The sequence below is a fragment of the Prinia subflava genome, chromosome 13 (genome assembly GCF_021018805.1).
Source record: "Prinia subflava isolate CZ2003 ecotype Zambia chromosome 13, Cam_Psub_1.2, whole genome shotgun sequence".
Taxonomy (NCBI): domain Eukaryota; kingdom Metazoa; phylum Chordata; class Aves; order Passeriformes; family Cisticolidae; genus Prinia; species Prinia subflava.
In genome coordinates, this window is record NC_086259.1 from 2631592 (window position 1) to 2649005 (window position 17414).

The 17414-nt window shown below is 47.5% G+C and overlaps 1 protein-coding gene across 4 annotated transcripts in view; it reads right to left on the reverse strand.

Moving 5' to 3' along the window:
* KCTD15 (potassium channel tetramerization domain containing 15) overlaps nt 1–14406 on the reverse strand; it is a 46331-nt gene extending 31925 nt beyond the window's left edge. The window contains exons 1-2 of one of the 4 annotated variants that reach the window (XM_063410425.1): nt 13954–14406; nt 8122–8297 (exon numbers count right to left, since the gene is read on the reverse strand). In XM_063410425.1, coding sequence (XP_063266495.1) covers nt 8122–8285 — 164 coding nt within the window. In that variant the 5' untranslated portion in view covers nt 8286–8297; nt 13954–14406. Of the gene's footprint in view, nt 1–8121; nt 8298–12496; nt 12718–13494; nt 13807–13953 lie in introns of those variants that run through there. The other 3 variants (XM_063410424.1, XM_063410426.1, XM_063410427.1) reach the window with 3 other exon arrangements.
* Nucleotides 14407–17414: the final 3008 nt, after the last annotated feature.

Below are 17414 nucleotides of genomic sequence, written 5' to 3' on the forward strand. Positions count from 1 at the left end.
CAAATTATGCTGCTGGAACCAAAGTGCCCTTTCAGGTAAGTGGTAAGCAAAAGCAGCAACAAAAGAAATGACAAACCAAACCTGACCAACAAGAAACTGAGATAAATACAGAGTGCCAAATGAAAAAAAAGTTGAAATTTTGGTCTCCTCGTCTGCTGGCTCCTCTTTATGTGTTTTAGTAAACCAGACTAGTTTTCAACCTGCTGTAAGGAGGAAGGGTGGGAATTCCTGATGTGGTAGGTGTACCTCAGCTACAGCCACGTTATCATTGCAGAACACAAAAGGGAAGAGCAGAAAGCAAGGCAAGGTCAGCTGGGGTTTGCTGGTACTGGACACAGCACTCAATGCTCATCCTTTGGGCTGCCCTCAGAGGCCACGAGTGCCACCCTCCTGCCCACAGCCTGGCAGCACCAGCTGCATGGACAGGCCTGGCCTGCTCTTCCCTCCCACTAGCTGAGAGAAGGAAGCTCCTGTCTGGGTAGGACTCTGCCATTTTCTCACATTCAGGGGCTTTGAACAACCTGTGCCAGGCACAGCACCACAACCATCGTATTTCTCTAAGCCATCCCAGTGGTGATTTGCTATCTGCTCCTCCACATAAGAAGCCTGGTCTGCCCCTTCCTAGGCACTGTAATATCCACTTATGCCTACAACTCCACACAACCCAGGCTGCAAATGTAGAGAGAAAAAGTCGTTTCTGAAAAAATGATCATCAGAGACCAGCTAGGCAATATTTTCTTGAACATTTCAACTTTTCCAAGTAAACACACAAATAATTCGTTCATCGACAGGACCCAATCTCAGCACCCAATTACAGTGAGATTTGCACTCCCCAAAGGCTAAACTCTGCTTTCCTCTCCAGAGCCTGTGGGCAGTTCCCAGTCTGTGGCTGTGCTGGGCAAGGCAGGGGTTATCAAGTCCAGGAAGGAGTAAACACCTTTATCACAGCAGACAGCTCAGCTCTGCTGTGGCTCCCTACACGCCAGTTAGTAGGAGATCCTGGAGACGTGGACACAAAAAGGTCTGGAGAACCAGCTTCCATACAAATTCCTTCCTTCCATCCTATCTCCCCAAATCAGTGGGATGCAGGGTTAGGCTTACAGGGATTATCTCCCTTTACCACCAAAGCTACTGCTCCAGCTGTGCAGCAACAGAGGAACACATGGAAATCTATCACAGTGTGCTTCCACCATGAGCTCTGACAGACACACATCCAGGGCTTGGTCCAGTCAGTGACAGAGAGAGACAGAGTACTGAACATCATCCTTCCCAGCTCTAAATACATCCCATTACAGACTGTTCTTATTTTCCATAGAGACCAAGCCACGTGCACCTCCTCTGGCACCTGGGACCGGTGCAGCTCAAGCTGTGGCAGCTCTGGTCAGTCCTCCCCCTGCTCAGGAGCTGTGCTGGATGTGTCCAGGAGCTGTCCTGGAGCTGTCCTGGATGTGTCCAAGCAGCAACACACCAAGCTGCAGGACACAACCCCTGTAGGAACAAACACTTCACACCTTTCCCAGAGCTTATCAAAGTGCTGCAAGGACTGGTGTGACCTTGGCCATGTAGCACCTGTAATGAACTGGCTTTGCAGATGGGGAAAGGTTCAGCTTACACCCCCTGATAAAGCACTCTGATAAAGAAGACTGGCAAAGGGAGACCCTTTGCCTGCTCCAACTCCTGCTTTACAAAGTACAGCATCCACAGGCAGGCTGGGGGAAAGCAGAGGGTGCAAAGGGGGAAAGGACCTCCTTTGGGTTTTTATCTTATGGGTTCTGCTGGTCGAGGTTCCCTTAGAAACCAGAGAGACATCTGCTCAATGAACAGATAAGAAACTCCAAAGATTTCTCTCTGAATCTCAAGTGCATGATACGAATCCAAAAACTATGTTAATCCTGTAAGAATTCATATGTTAATTCAGAAAAAGCACTGCATATAACCAAAACCTCTGGGTTTTGGCTCCTTCACTTGTTCTCACCTGCGGCATACATCCACTTGCCTGAGAGAGGGCAGGGCCCTGGCAGGCTCAGCCCAGGCAGGCTCAGCCCTGGCTGCAGAGCTGCCACGCTGGTGTGGCAGTGCTCCTGCACCCTGCCCAGGATCTGCCTCTCAGAGCATTCCTAAAGTGCAGGAAAACACTTGCTCCTGCCTCTTGAGGTGCTTTGCTTAAAAGCCTGTGTGTGGGTTAAGTTCACCATACCATTAAAATTCACGAGCTTTGTGCTGCAGCTCACATGCAGAACTTCTGTGGTGCTCTGCTGGAACGTGGGGTGCAGGACCCACCCTGCACCGCCTTTGGGGAGCACACAGCTGCAGGCTGGGGCTGCCAGGGCCCTGGCACCCCACGAACAGGGCACCCCCAGCTGAGCTGGGGCAGCAGTGGTGCCTCAGAGGCTGCAGTGGGCCCTGTGCCCTCCACTGTCCCTGAAAGGACCCGTGGGGCTGAGGGAGGGGCTGCAGAGGAGCAGGCACTGCACGGCTGCTGGGGGTGCATGCAGTGACAGTGGCATGGAGAGCCCTGGGAGCCCCTGAGTGAGGAGGAATGCAGCTGCAGTGGTGCAGGGCTGCAGCAGCACGGGCTGACAGGACGCTCTGCTGCCCCAGGAGAAGCAGGGCTGCTGCAGATGGGGATCCCTCCCTGGGCTGGGCTGTGCTTTCACAGCCACCAACACCCACTGCTGGGGAAAACATCTGCCCTCCACCCCACTTAACCTGTCTTGAGCAGAGGCCTCGTTTAATCACTGATTTACACCCTAACAGCCAGCATGGGGTAAGTGACAAAATTTGCTAATTGGACATTGTCTTCAGGCAATAACCTCAATAATACACAGATCTGATGGAAAATTAGCAAATAAATTATTGTAAGATTGACACTGAATACTATGAGCAAGATATATGAGATGTTCTCAGCTCTGCTAAATCCAGAGAATTATACGTCCTAAATATATCCAAATTAAGAATTTCCCTGCTCTCTCCCAAGAAGTGCAGAGGGGCCCCGTACAGAGCCCTCCATGTAAAGGATGATGTGGAAAATCTGTCCTGTAGATCTCAGTGGGTGTCTGAGCTCTGAAAGCACAGTGCCCAGCTGTACAGGGTCAGTAACTGTGTTCCAGCAGGGTAACAGAGGGGCCCTCAAACCCGGAGCACAGAATTCCCCTGAACCCAGCCCAGGCTGTGTGGCTGCAGAGCAGGGAGAGGCAGATCTCAGGTGTCAGTGCTGAGCTCCAACAACCAGAGATGGAGGGGCTGGAGGAAAAGGCAGGTGAATTAAAACCCTAGAGAGAAACACCTAGAGAGGAGCTAGCATCAGGTCACTTGGTGGGAGAGTTGTCTAAGGGTGGGTCAGAAGAACGACAATGTGTTTTGACAAGAAACATCCAGAGGAGAAGACACATGCTTCAGGGGACTCCTTTGTAAATCACCAAAAAGTCCATGGCTTCAGAGGAAAGTGAGGCAGGGATATGCCTGGAACACTGCTGTCTTGTAGAGAGGGCATTAGTTCCTGATGACAATACAGCCTGTGCTGGTTTTCCTTGCAGGGCTCCAGGGATGGGTGGCAGAGCCCAGTGCCCAGAGCTGAGCTCAGGAGGGGCACAGGGCCGGGGAGCTGCACCCTCCCGAGGGGAAGGGCTGGGGGCAGAGCCCCACACCCCCGGGGGATTGCTGCAAACCAGTGGGGGGATCTCGGGGTCTGCACCCACTGCTCCCCCAGACAGCAGCACCTCCACAGGAATCACTCCTGCTCCCCTTTGCCATAAGTAATGCCACAGAAGGAGTGAGGTTTACAGCAAATCAAGGATCTTTAACAGAGAGTTATATACAAATATAAACTATCCAAGAATGGAAGGTAAATGTATTTACCTCCTACAGCAGAACAACTCAGAGAGAGCTCACAGCAATTCTCTGAGCTAAAAACACCATTCAGGACTGTGGAAAGGACAGGCTTCTGATGAAACATCCTGTTCTACTTTCTAACAGAGATTCAAAGTGGTATCAAAACCTCCAGTGAAATCAAGAAGCTGGGGCTTGCTGTGGTCTACAGGGATTTGGAGGTTCTACTTCTTTGCTGCTTGAAGTCAATGAGATGTCTGCCAGAGTTCAGTGGGAATTAGACTGAGGGATCTGGCAGAGCCTTTGGGTATTCCTGACTGCATCTAAGCAACATGGACTTTTGGTGCAGGTTTGTTTCCTAAATGTAAAAATTGTCTCACTGTTGGATAAATACAATTTGCAACTCACTTTGTAGATGTGCTAGAGGTTTTGCAGCCTTTACAATCTGTCATATAAATCCACATTCAAGTGTCAACGTGTGAAGGGGCTGCTTTAGAGATCCTCTGGGTGAAAACAGGAATGAAATTTCCAGAGCAAATGCTACAAAGATGAATCATTTCTCTGCTTAGCCAGTTATTATAGAAATAAGATGCTGATGATAAGAGTCACTAGAATTTAAGAGTTTTTTTCGTTTGTTTGTTGGGTTTTTTACCTGTAATTCAGAACTACAAGAATTGGGGGGTATAACTAAGAGAATTTGCTGAAAACAAACTACTGAAATTGAGCCTCAGATCCAGGCAAGACAACATCAACCTCCTTGTACCTTCAAAGCTTGTCAACTTCAATGACAGTTTTGGGTACACATGGAAAGTGGCCACAAGTAGGTACAGGATGTGGGAATAACAATAATAATAATAATAATATCTGTGAGGTAATTTCTGAGACCACCGTCATTATGCTGTTGTTGATCACCATTTCTTTTTATGTTTCTCATTTCCCTTGCCTTTCACCCTCTGAAAGGCCAGCTTTTTGTTTTCCTGCTGTGGCTTAGTTGGAAAAGCCAGCTGGAAAGGTGTGCAAGAGTAGTGGTGAGTGTGAGTGCTTCAGAAACCACTCTGACAGCGGCTGTTTACCCTCTTCTCCTTTGTCACACCAGTTGTGCCTGCTCGAGATCTCTCCTCTTTAGAGAATTTATGTAGGCCATAAACATTTCCTGGACAAGAACATCTACCCCCTTTAAAGCCTAATCTGGCACCCTTTACTTATGCAAATTTAATCAATGGACAAATGCTCTGATCACAGCAGCTGCACTAATACAAACAACATCAAAGACTTTGTCAAAGTTGCTCTGAAACAACTCTGGGATCTCTGAAATGCAAGATTTGGCCTCTGGCTTGACGTTAGCAGCCATTCACTGCCTTGAGCACCGTTTCCCAGAGTGGTCCTTTTCCCCAGATCACAGCCAAGCACACCTAACTCCAGGCAGGCAGAGCCAGCCCGGTGGGCAGAGCACAGCCACTCCTCTGGATGCCATCAGGGATGTGCCAGGCTGCTGCTGTCAGCTGGCATTAGTGTCACACACGGGGTGACAGCATGGGCAGGGACTGCTCATACCTACCCCGGCTCCTGCTGCGCCTGGCCTGGCCAGCTCCTCCCTCTCACTGAGGTCAGGAGGAGCTGGGTTTGCTCGGGACCGAATAGGACTGGACCTCCTCAAAATACTGAGGAAGTTTAAACACGACTTGGGGATTTATTTTTTCCTGTTTTCCATCAGCATGTGATGTTTCTGTGCATGCACACCTGGGTGTGCTCACAATCCACATGTCCTTAAAAATCCAAGTACAGTGTAGGCTAAAAAGCCTACAAGCTAAAAGCTCTTCGGGACCTGGGAGCACAGAGACAACAATACAAAATGTAAAACAAATAAAAAGGAAGTTTATTCCCACAGTTTTCAATTTCAGCGAGCACAAACTATTTTATGTGACTGCAGCTAAGATTTAGCAAAGCATTTCACCATATGCTTATATCTTTTGCTGAAATACAATCTATAAATTAGTGTGATTTCTTGTATTTGAAGCTTTTAAACTCACGCTGTCCAAAATAATCCAGAAAGCTCTGCATGTGGATCAGTGTGGCCGTGCCTCTGTGTGGCCACACGTGTTACCTCTGAGCAGAGCCAGCAGGACCCTGGCACTATCTCCAGATGTTTTGCTCAGAAGAGCTATCTCCTTCCTCCTGCCCCGTGAGAGACTGGGAATCCTCTCCCAGCCACACTGGAAAGCCAGTCTGTGCCAAATGGAAGATACAAACAGGGCAGGGAGGCAGCATCAGGAGCTCCAACCATCCCCATAGGAATAACTGCAAATTTCTTTGCCTCAGCCAGGCAGAGCACTCAGTGATGGGCTTACAGCTAAGTCTACTGCGCAGCACTGCAGAAAAACCCATAATATTTAAAAATATAAAAATAAGACAATAAATTAAGATATAGCCTTCACCCAGTTTCATAATATATCGAGCAATGTGTCCTACTTGGGATGCTGGTGAATGGTTCTCTTTTGCCATAAAAATAATGTCATCTACAGGTTTCATCCTGAAGCTCTCACTTCAGTGAGAACTGAAGTCTGAGCAGCTGAAAAAGCATTCAAGCCTTATGAAATAACACAGCAATATAAATGAAAGTACACAGCAAAACACCAGGCAGCATGTAAGCTCTGGTCAGCTTTGTACTTTCAAAATCTGAAGAAATATGCTTTTGTTATTTATCAAGCAGAAAAAAAATATTTTGGTTCACTGCTCTATTCTCTTGAAATAAAATCTGTGAATTTATGTGTATTCTCCCAAAGCTTCCATAACTGAAGCTTTTATTAAGTAAGTTTGATGTGGGGCATATTTTAAAAATAGCAGCGATATTTTAAACTGTGGAAACAGATGTGTCACTCTATTACAACTGCTGAATCCTCACTGCATTTTTTAATACTATGAAGCATTCGTATGTTTCTCCATTATAAATCTTTCTTCACTAAACAGATTTCTTCTCTATGATTAAAGTAGTACCACAAAGACATTATTAAACAGACGCTGTCCAAAAAAATCATATTGTTTTGGTCTGACCATAAAATATACGTATTTTAATAATTGGGCTTTTTTCCAAGAGAATTTCAGCAGCTCCCTTTCCTTGGAATGAAATCACAGCCATATGCTTTATGATATTAGAGGCATTTCAAGGTGTCTCCATAAATGTCATTTACTGCTTGGGAACCTGCCAAATCTGCAAAACCCCTTAGTTCCTTCAAAAGAAAAACCTTCGGATGAAACTGGCTCTTTACACGGGTTGTCATACCAAAAAAAGAAAAAAAAAAATCTCTTATGGAATTCTGGCCATGCAGGTAGCAAAACCTCTGGCAACAAAATCTGGGCTTTGGTTTGCTTCGGAGCCAACAGAGCACTGGGCACCCCTGCCTGGCACAGCCACACCTGCCCCAGCTCACATCACACCCAGCCTGTGGACCATGGGCAGCCTCAGTGGGAAAAGCTGAATTGGTTTAGTGACCATAGCTGTAAATCAAAATCATGCACCTCTCAGTGTCCTGCTGCCATGAACCTTTAACCCTTCACAGGGCAGTGCCCCCCACGCTGCCCGGGGTGCCCCATCCCTCAAGGTGCGCAGGACCCTGCAGCACCCGCAGCCAGGCAGGCAATAAGGACACTCCATGTCATACACAGATATCATCTCACGCCACTTCTGTTCCTAACTGGGCATATCTGGAGCCGATCCTGAGATAATACCAGACAGATCCACACAAATCTTGCCAGCCGTGTCACCAGCCTGTCCAGCACAGGGCACCACATTCAAACACACAGGAGCTCAGCCCAGGCTGTGGCTCAGCAGCCAGAGCGGGTCAGCCTGGCACTGCCCAAAGGCAGACTGCTGAGGCACAGCTACCACTGGGGCCAGGACCCTGGCTGCCCTACAGAACCATCCACTGGTCCCATGGGAGTAGAAACATCCTTTCTCCTTGAGGAAGAAAAGCAGTATTTCCCCCTAACCCTGAAAGAAACGAGTTTCCCTGTACAGTTGAAATAATCTAGGGCAGCACACCAACAGGTGCTTCAAACGTATCAGCAGAGCGCTGAAGACGTTGAGAGTGAAAATGAATAGACTCTCTAAATAATATATAAATTGTACAGGCCTTTTTTTCTGCAGAACCCCAGTGAAGTTACTGTATAAATCAGAAACTGCATTATTCATAAGTGGTGAATATATAATAAATGGCACTTTGCATTGGAATACTCCTCACAGGTGCACGCAGCGAGCAGGAGCAGGCAGCGAGCACGGCAGCAGCGAGGTCTTACCTGGAGTCTGGGTACTTGGTGAGGGTGGCCAGGCTGCTGGTGTACATGTGTCCTCCTACATCGATGTGCACCGGAGCGTTGGACTTGGTGAGCTGGGCTGGGAGAGGAATTCCTTGAGCAGCCAGAGGAGAAACCGGGGACCGTGTTAGAGACAGACGGGACATGCTTCTTCCCTCCTGCCACCGGGAGGCAAAAAGAACAGTTTCTCTTAAATGTAGCAGAGTGTTACCTTTCTTCCCAGCGTGATCACAGATCTAATCAGATCATTTTTGCATCTGCCTGATCACATATTCAGCTAACAAATTATTGCCACCACTGTAATTAAGTGTATTTGCATCATTTTCTTCCAAGGACCAGAGGGGAAGAGAAAGATGCTTATTAGCAATAAGAAATCAAGAAAAAAATTTTCAAGGTGTCAGCCTCAAGGGGCATAAAACAAACTGCAAAATTCTAATTAAAGGTCGTGGGCTTATGTGTTAGATGTGAAATATCCCCTGACAAACGAATAACCAATTTGTGAATTGGGATTCAGGGGGTTTTTGCAAGTTTGTCTCAGTAACAAGACACCTCTAAATTAGTGACTCCCTCCGTACCTAAGGCATTTAGTTTATACATGTAGTAAATTTCACATCAAACTAAGATCAATTTTCTGGCTTATTTTCAATAATTGCACAATAAATGGATAATTTTCAGTTAAGCCTTAATATTAGACCTAAACAACTAATAAGCTTTCAAAATGAAAGCAATTAATACCTGGAAGCAGTGAAAACAGAAAGATAAATAAACTGACCCATGCTTTCAAGACAAGAAAACCCTGTATAATCTAGCACATGAAATTATAAATTCCACAATCCATCTAATGTAATCCACGAAAAAACATTGGAAAATTAGTGAAATTACTGAATTGAATCCAAAAACCTCCAGCAAAATCAAAGCTAAAAATACTGAAATGTCTTAAAAATTAACAGGACAAGCAAGCAAAAGGAAATTCCTCAATTCTCTTCTTAAGAAGAGCACAGCTTATTGTGCACGAAACGTGTGTCTCAAAGCTGATTCCAGTTCAATCAGTGCAGACAGCACACAGGTCAAACAGAAAAAAACCCTTTTAGAAAAGTTTAAGAAGATGTACATCCATTCTGCCCCTGATGGAGAAAGCAACATATGCAAAACATTATAGCTGAAGACATTTCTGAATATAATCTAATTTTCCTGGTATTCTGTAATTCAAGCATGCTACCAAGCACCCAGGCTCTTCCCTGCATCTGACAAGCACTTTACATGCAGCATTGCAAAGTGAATTTCTATTTCTCCCACATTACTTCGACAATGTTTCTAAGAAATCTAAAGCTGATCTTGCCTTTCTCTTAGCAGTATTCTGCACAAGATTGCCTGACTACACCACTTGATGAACATAAATTAGCAACATTCCTTTAAAATAATTTCCAAGCTCCAGAGAAAAAGATTGAAAAATCTTAACACATCTGAACAGCTTCCCAAAGTCATCAAAACATCTCCATTTACTGTATTTCATCCTGGTTAGCTCCTAAGAATTTCTTGCATCTACAGCACAGAAATACATCACCCCATTATGAATCCACATCCTTGTCTCCTCAGAGGCTGGATGGACATCTGCACTGAGCACGAAGCAAATGCCAACTCTGTCCTAGGACTTCTGTGTCAGCCGATGCAAAATTGGGCATTAACATGTTCACTACAGCACCACCTTCAAGGAAAGTGACTGAATCCTTTCATGACTGAAGATGTTGCTTTCTTGTTCCCCGCAAGAGCTTGTTGTGGCCAACCTTCAGTAAATATGTCATAAGCATAAATAAAACAACTAACTTTTAAAAACAACTTTGTATGTAAGTACCTACAGTATTTTAGCAACGTGTTTATTAATCTGTCTGCCAGCACAGACAAAGGTTGCTGGGTTTTTTTCTTACCAAAGAGCACTGTAAACTCATGTTCAGTCTCTACTCCTTCACTTAAATGAAAGGGTCAGAAGATGCAGGCTGAATGTCAACCCTGTCTTTGTTCAGACCCCAGCCATTATCACTAATGATAAAGGTACAGACCTTGCACGGTACAGGGCTGCCTTAGAAATAAATCTCACTGTTTCACAAAACAAGAGTCTAATTAGGGCTCATCTGCACCCCTTGTTACAATTTCCAAATGAAATCAAAGGACTTCCAGTGCTCTGTAAATGTGTCTTACATTTAACCATTTGTCTTGAAATACAGACATCAATTTTAAAATATGCACAGATAGCTAAAGATCAAGTGATATGAATCTATTTGTGCATATTTAAACACTGCTGCTATCTTAGGATTTTGTTTAATGTTAGTATACCAGTAAATTCCTTGATCTGTAAAGACTGAGATTCTCAGTGAGGCCATACTCACACAGTAGATATTTAATTTATACTATTCACTGGAGGGACCTTTTGAACAATCCTCTGCTTTTGGCATTTCTCAGCTAGAGCATGTGTTGAAAAAACACTTAATTATAGAAAATCACTGGAAAGCTAAAATAGTTCTCAAACTTTTATGGCTTTTCATACTTATTGAAGGTGCCACTGGCTTTTGGGGGGAGAGGAGGAGAAGGAGAATTAAAACACTGGCTGGAGAGGATTCATATTAAAAAATGAATCCGAGATTTTTATTAAAATTGTGGAATTCAATCATTTTTGAATGAGCAAATTATCAAGAGGCACAACTGCTAAGCACTACATAAAGGGCACTTCTGCTCAAAAAAAAAAAAAAAAACAAAAACCAAACCCTGTTTAGGTACCATAACCCTATTTCTAATGACTCCTTCCTCTTCTTGATGTAACTCACAGCAAAAATTCATCACACTGAGTAATGTACTTATTTTATGCACAAAGCAAAATCCTAAATGTATTTATCCAGTGAAAGTCTTTATGCACATATTTTCTAATATGGATGAGAAAATTAAAACCTTAAGGGTAAATATCGCAGAAACACTAACAAACTTCATTTATTAAACCATGTAAAATAATCCTTGCTCTTTAGTTGCCTACAACAGGATACAGCATCCCAACTAGTGGCACAGGCAATAACCCTGCTCTAATAAGTAACACAAGGAACCTGCTGAAGGCAAAATCAATAGAGCCTGATTCCCAAATTATGTGAATATTTAGTTTTTCAAACATTACACACCAAGATCTTTCAGAGCCAGCTTATCTTTTTCTGCTTTCCTAAGCTAACTGCTTGTAAAAACTATTTGCCCATGCAAAGTGAAATAATCACAATGCCATGCTCATTTACACACAAAATGATTTTGTGTCCCATTGTGCTCACAGTTGTTCAGCTCTCTAGGGGTGATTAAACTAGCTATGCTGCTACAGCTTGAGATGATTTCACTGAATCGTTTCTCCATGAAGTTGCTTCTTTGCTAAGCTGTTATTTTAACCATAAAAGGTAAACAGAAGGCAGTTGTAAGAGCTCCATTCAGCTCCGTGCCCAGGGCTATAACCCTAGGGCAGAGAATGCTGAAAGACTGCAGAATTTTCCAGGGTGTTGCCTTTCTTGCTCTAAAGCCTTCAGGAATACTGTTCATTTAATACATACTCTAGATGATACATTTCAGATCCTACTAAAAGAAAGACTTCAAAAGTGTAAGAAGTTTTGGGCGGATGAAGCTTTCCCACCTCTGCACATAGCTCGGGGCCATGGTAACCAATACTGCTGTTGATGTTGGGAAAATACGGGAGAAATAAACTGCACAGAGCAGAGCAGACAGACAGGGACAAGGAAGGTGAAAGGTTGCAGGAAAGAAACAGGCAGCAGTCTGCAAGGGGGAACGAAAAAAAAAGGAAAATTATAAAAAAGGAGGCGGCTCTGAAGGAGGGACAAAGTTAAATCAAGGAGCAGGCACTTAAAAGACTACAGATGGGAAGCAAGACTAATTAAGGATGTAAAAGCGCTTTGTTTCTAAAGTTTATTGTTGCCAGGATAAAAATTAATTGAAACTAATGCTGTTATTCACTCGTGCAGTTTAATTCCTTCATGCACATTTAAGACGTGGAATGAGAGCGGCAGGTTTACGGACCTGCCATGAAGCCGCTCTCCCGGGGAGCCGGGCTGGGGGCGGGCCGGGCCGCAGCACTGGGCCCGGCTGCGCCCCCGGCCCCGCGGCAGCCCCGGGGAAGCCGCTCTTCCCCCCAGGGACCTTCATTTCTGTGCCAGCAGCCCCGCTGAGGCGAAACCCACCCCCTGCAGCCCCCCGCCCGGGCCGTGCTCGGCACTGCGGGCCACAAGTTCCGCCGGCGCTGCCGCGGCTCCAGGGCAGCGTCTGCGTGCCCAGGCTGCGCCCGGCGCCGCCGGAGGGGCACGGCCACAGACCGGGCAATTACCTTTGTCTGTGTCTGTGTGAGCGGCGGCGGCCGCCCGGCTCTGCCGCCCCTGCCACCCCCACACAACTTGCCTCCCTCCGCCGTGCTCCCGGCCCAGAGACAAAGCGGGCCGGGGGGGCTACGAACCGTGGGCTCGGCGGCTCCGAAATGAAAAGTCCGTAAACATTTGCACACACCTCCGCGCTGCTTTACTGCACCGAGACATAGGAGGAGATCGTGCCCAAAACTTTGGGGGTGGGGGGGCAAAGGGGCAACTCCCTCTGGAGCTCTAGTTGCTCAACCCCCCCCCCCCAAAAAAAAAAGAAGAAGAAAAAAAAAAGGAAAAGGAAAAAAAAAAAAGGAAAGGCTTTCTCCTTCCTCCCCCTCTCCCCCCCCGCGCAACCCGCCTCTCTCTGGCAGTCTCCAGTCTATTTAGTGCAAGTTTCACGTCACCCAAATGCTTTTCCCTACTGATGGTCAGGGAAATCACCAGCGAGCAACGCACCCGGTCACTCAACTTCTGCCTTTTTCTTTTGAACACACTGTATGCCCAAAGGTAAAATTCAACCAGAAAAAAAAAAAAAAAAAAAAAAAAAAAAAAAAAAAAAAAAAAAAAAAAAAAGGCACAACATGGCGTCCTTTACTTATTCCCACATAACAAGAAAGGAGATGTCTTAGATGAATGCAAGAAAAAAAAAGTCAAGCCCGAATCCCCGATCCTGCACATTTTCCGCGCAGCCAATGGTGGTGAGCATTAGCCGGGCTAATGTATTAATTTTGCAGAAGTGTGCCACATCGCATGCAGGAGCAGGAATGCAAACTATAGCCTAGAGTGGTTTGAAGTCTACCCCAAACCAAGCCTTCCACTCTCACTGGCGCCAGAGTTTCATTCACAGCCCGCCCGTGTTTTCCATACGCGGCGCTCCCCATTGTCGCCCGCCTTCCCTTTGTGCCGAGCCGCCCCGCCGCCAGCCCCGCGCCCCGGCCCGCGCCCCCGCCCGCCCGCGCCCCGCGTGTACCATGCGAACGCGCGGAGCGAGCCGCGCTGCCTCCGCCGCGCTGCCGCCTGCCCGTCTTCAGAGCCGGGGCCGGGGGGGCACCGGGAGCGCGGGCACCCCGGGCCGCGGGGCTCCGCCGGCGCTGCCCATGCTGGAGCGGAGCAAAACAAAACATACACACGCACGCACGCACACACACAGGCACACACACACGCGCGCAGCGCTACCAAAGCGGGGCGGCTGCGAACGGCTCCTGTAGCTTTAAAAAACAACACCCCTCCGCCGCTGCTCCCCGGAGCCGGCAGCCGAGTGAGTTTGAAGAGGCACTTTCCAAAAAAAAAAAAAAAAAAAAAAAGGGGGGGTGGGGGGGAAGGAGCGCGAGCAGGCGCGGAGCGCGCGGTGAGGCGCGATGCGAGGCACGGCACGGCGCGCTCCGGCCCGGCCCCGCGCACCGGCGGCTGCGGGAGCCGCGGTCCTTACCTTGAGCACAGAAGAGAGCTGCCAGCCCCCCTTTGGCTTTGGGCTCTGCCGGGGCTGTGTGTGGATGGGCTCAGCTTTTTGCTTTTATTACTATCTTTGCTCCGCAGATCCTGCTGTGATTATTATTATTTTTAAAGCTTCTCTGTCTCCTCGCTCTTCCCCTGTTTTTGCTGCTTCTTTTCCTATTTATTTTGTGCGTGTGTGTATGTGTGTGTGTGAGAGGGGGGAAAAAAAGCCTTTAAATGAAACCGCCGAGGCTGTTATGAGAAGAAAGGCAATAATCCCGTCTCTAAATAACAGAGGGAAGGGAGAAGAGGAGGAAAAAAAGCGAATTCTTGCTCAGGGCTTTGCAAACGCCTGGAGGGCAGAGGATTAGGCTACAATTAGCTCAGCCCTTTGCTCTCGCCCTAGCTAATTTTGCGATGAAAATTGGATATTTTTCCCTCCTTTTGGTGAAGGTCTGCAGATTTACTCCCCCCACCCCCGCCCCCCCCAGAATAAAATAAAATACAGCCCTTGAAAATGAAATAAGGCTGGGAAGGCAGCCGGCTCCCCAGCCCGCGCCCCCGGCGCCGCCGCCCGCAGAGCCCTCCGCGCGGCGCGGCGCGGCGCGGCCGGGGCGGGAGCCTGCGCTGCCCCGCGGAGCCCCGCGCAGCCCGGCCCGGCCCGGGGATAACGGTTCGGTGTTGGGGAGGATCAGGCCACTGTCACGTCCTTCAACAGACTTACTGAAAAGAAGAAGGAGGAAAAGAGAGGGGGGGAGAAGGGGGAAAAAAAGCTGATTTTAATCATTGTCATTTGGTCTGATGTAATATTTCCCCAGGCATTTTCAACTAGGCATAAATTTTCAGCTCCCAAATAAGTAACACAGGGCACGTTTCTCACATCTCTTGACTCCTCTGTTACAATTAGGGTAGCACCCACTCTGCACTTGTTGATAAACTAGATGAAGTTAAAAAATAAATAATAAAAATATAGCGCCGACCCCCCCTTCCCTGCAGCACCCAGCGCTGCCGAGGTGCGGACGGGGGGCCTCGGGGGGCGGGCTGCAATTATTCCCAGCCATCCATCCTGCCTGCCTCCCCCTCCCTTTCACCCTTTGCTAATGTCTCGCATTGTAAACGCCAAATTTCCTGTAGGCCATTAAAACCAAATGACGTCTATCGACATGCATTGTGCTATTGCGGAGCGCCCTGGCAGCCCGCCCCCGGCCAAAAGCGCCATTTCAATTAGAGCGCGCGGCGCGATGGCGCGGGGCTCCGCGGGCGGCTCCGCGGGCGCGCAGCGCGCCCGGCCCACGCACCGGGGGCGACGGGTACGGAACCCCCCCGTGGAGGGGGAAAAAAAAAATTTAAAAAGGCAAATCTCTCCCTCAACTTTCAGCCCGAGGCGCTGGGCTGCCGGTGCCCGCGTGTTTCTGCGCGCCGCCGCGGGGGATCCGCGCTGGTCCCCACGGAAGTTGGGCGGGGGGTGCGGGCCCGGCGGGCGGCCCCGCGGCGTTCCCGCGCTCGGCCGCGCCCCGCGCTGGGCCCGCGCTGGGCCGGGGGGCCCGCGCCGCCCCCGCGCCCGCGGATCGGCGCCGCGCGCGCCGGCGGCCGCGGCTCGGCGGGGCCGCAGCGCCCACTAGCGCGCGCCGCGCGGCCGTTACGCAACCCCGCGCGGCCCCGCGAGGCCCGGCCCGGAGCGCGCCCGCGCCGCGGGGCTGCGCGCCCCAGAGCGGGGGGAGCGGGGCAGGCAGGACACCCCGAACTGGGGGGGTTTAAAGTTTTCTTCCGCGGCAGGAATAAACAGAAACTTTCCTCCTAAGGGGAGCTTTTTTTTTTTTTTTTTCCCCCTTCTAGAGTACAAACTACAGGAGAAGAGGGAAATTTTCTCATTAAAGTTACATCCCTGCAGTTAGTTCAATTACTTGATATATGCAGAAGATGTTGTAAATTTAAAGATTTAAATAGCTTACAAAGATGCCGGAGGCTCCATCAGTTAATTTCCTTAATTTATGGATTTTTAGCTGAGCTTCTGAAATGAAAAGGAGAATGAGAACTAGGTCAGCAGAGAGATTTGCATCCAGAACAGACTAAAATTTGTTTTCCTTGACCATCCCGTCAGCCCAGGTGTGATCCTGTGTGGGGGTCACTGTCCCACCTCTGACCTCTAGGCTGGGGGTCTCTGTCCCTGTGAGCACGGTACAAAGGGGTCGGTTTTATTCTAAAATACCCTCGGAACACACGCGTGTCCCCAGCCAGCAGCCTCACCTGACGGCTGGAGCCCGAGTGCTCTCATTTCCTCAGCACTCTGGTCAACAAGTGGATGAGGGGAGGACAAGCTCCACTGAGGCAGTGACCTGCCGCGCAGCCCGAGCTTCACTCCGCCGTTTTGTAGGGGTGCAGGCGGACTGTTTGGAACGACTTGGCGACATAATTTTTACTTCCTTTGTGAATTACTGACTGCTAATTGAAAAATAAATATGAGAGTCTCCAACAGCAATCAGAGCAGCATAAAAATAGGATACTTCTGCACTGAGACACGCTAAAGAGGAAAGAGAAGACCTAAAAATACTGCACTTGTATGAAAAGTAGAAATTGTGATCTGACTCATCCCAACACATCTGTGACAGGCACAATTTAATTGTGCTGCTTGGAAATGGGATGCATGGATAATAAGGATTCGGTTGGTTTGTTTGCTTGTAGATCAAAGCAAAGACACAGTAGCACTTGGGATGAAAAAGCCTGCGCGTGGTACGTAACTTGTGCGGGGTTGTTTTTACTGTATCTGAGAGAAGGACAATGTACTTGGGAGCTTTGTGGTTTCTCTTGCCTCTATTAATGTTGAGAGTAATAAAGGTATGCTTTACAGCTCTGTGTGCGCGTTCTCATTTCTTTCTTCTCGCTCAAGTGTGTGAGTGTCTTTCTGTTGTTTTGTTTCAATATGTATGAATATATACATATGAATCAATACTTAAAAGATTGATATAAACTAAACAGTTTTAGGAAGCAACATTGCGGTATGATTAGTATTGGTGTTCATGATTTAACATTTTTTTTCCCACTAGATGAAGTTTCTAAGATTTGCAAGGTACGTGTCAAGGACGGGTATATAAATGGATTTTTATTTATTCACAACTCCAAGACTAATTGCTTCTCTTTGCCTGAAGGCCAAGAGATTGGTTTTAATATGACACTTCAAAAGTATTCATAGAACTACAGAGATACTAAGTGTCATTGTTTAAGAGAGAAATCTCGCTATGCTACTTGTGACCCTGAAAATGAAATCTTCCACTGTATTTTGAATCCTAATGTTGTTTTTCAGAGTTTCACTTAAAGCTCAACTATCAAGAAGTGTACAAAGGAAAATACTAAATAGTATGTAGTGAACAAAAAAGAAGAAATATTGTTAGAACTGAATATAACTTATTTTCTCAACAATTCTACTATCTTCCCTATAAAGCAATATAAAATTTGCAG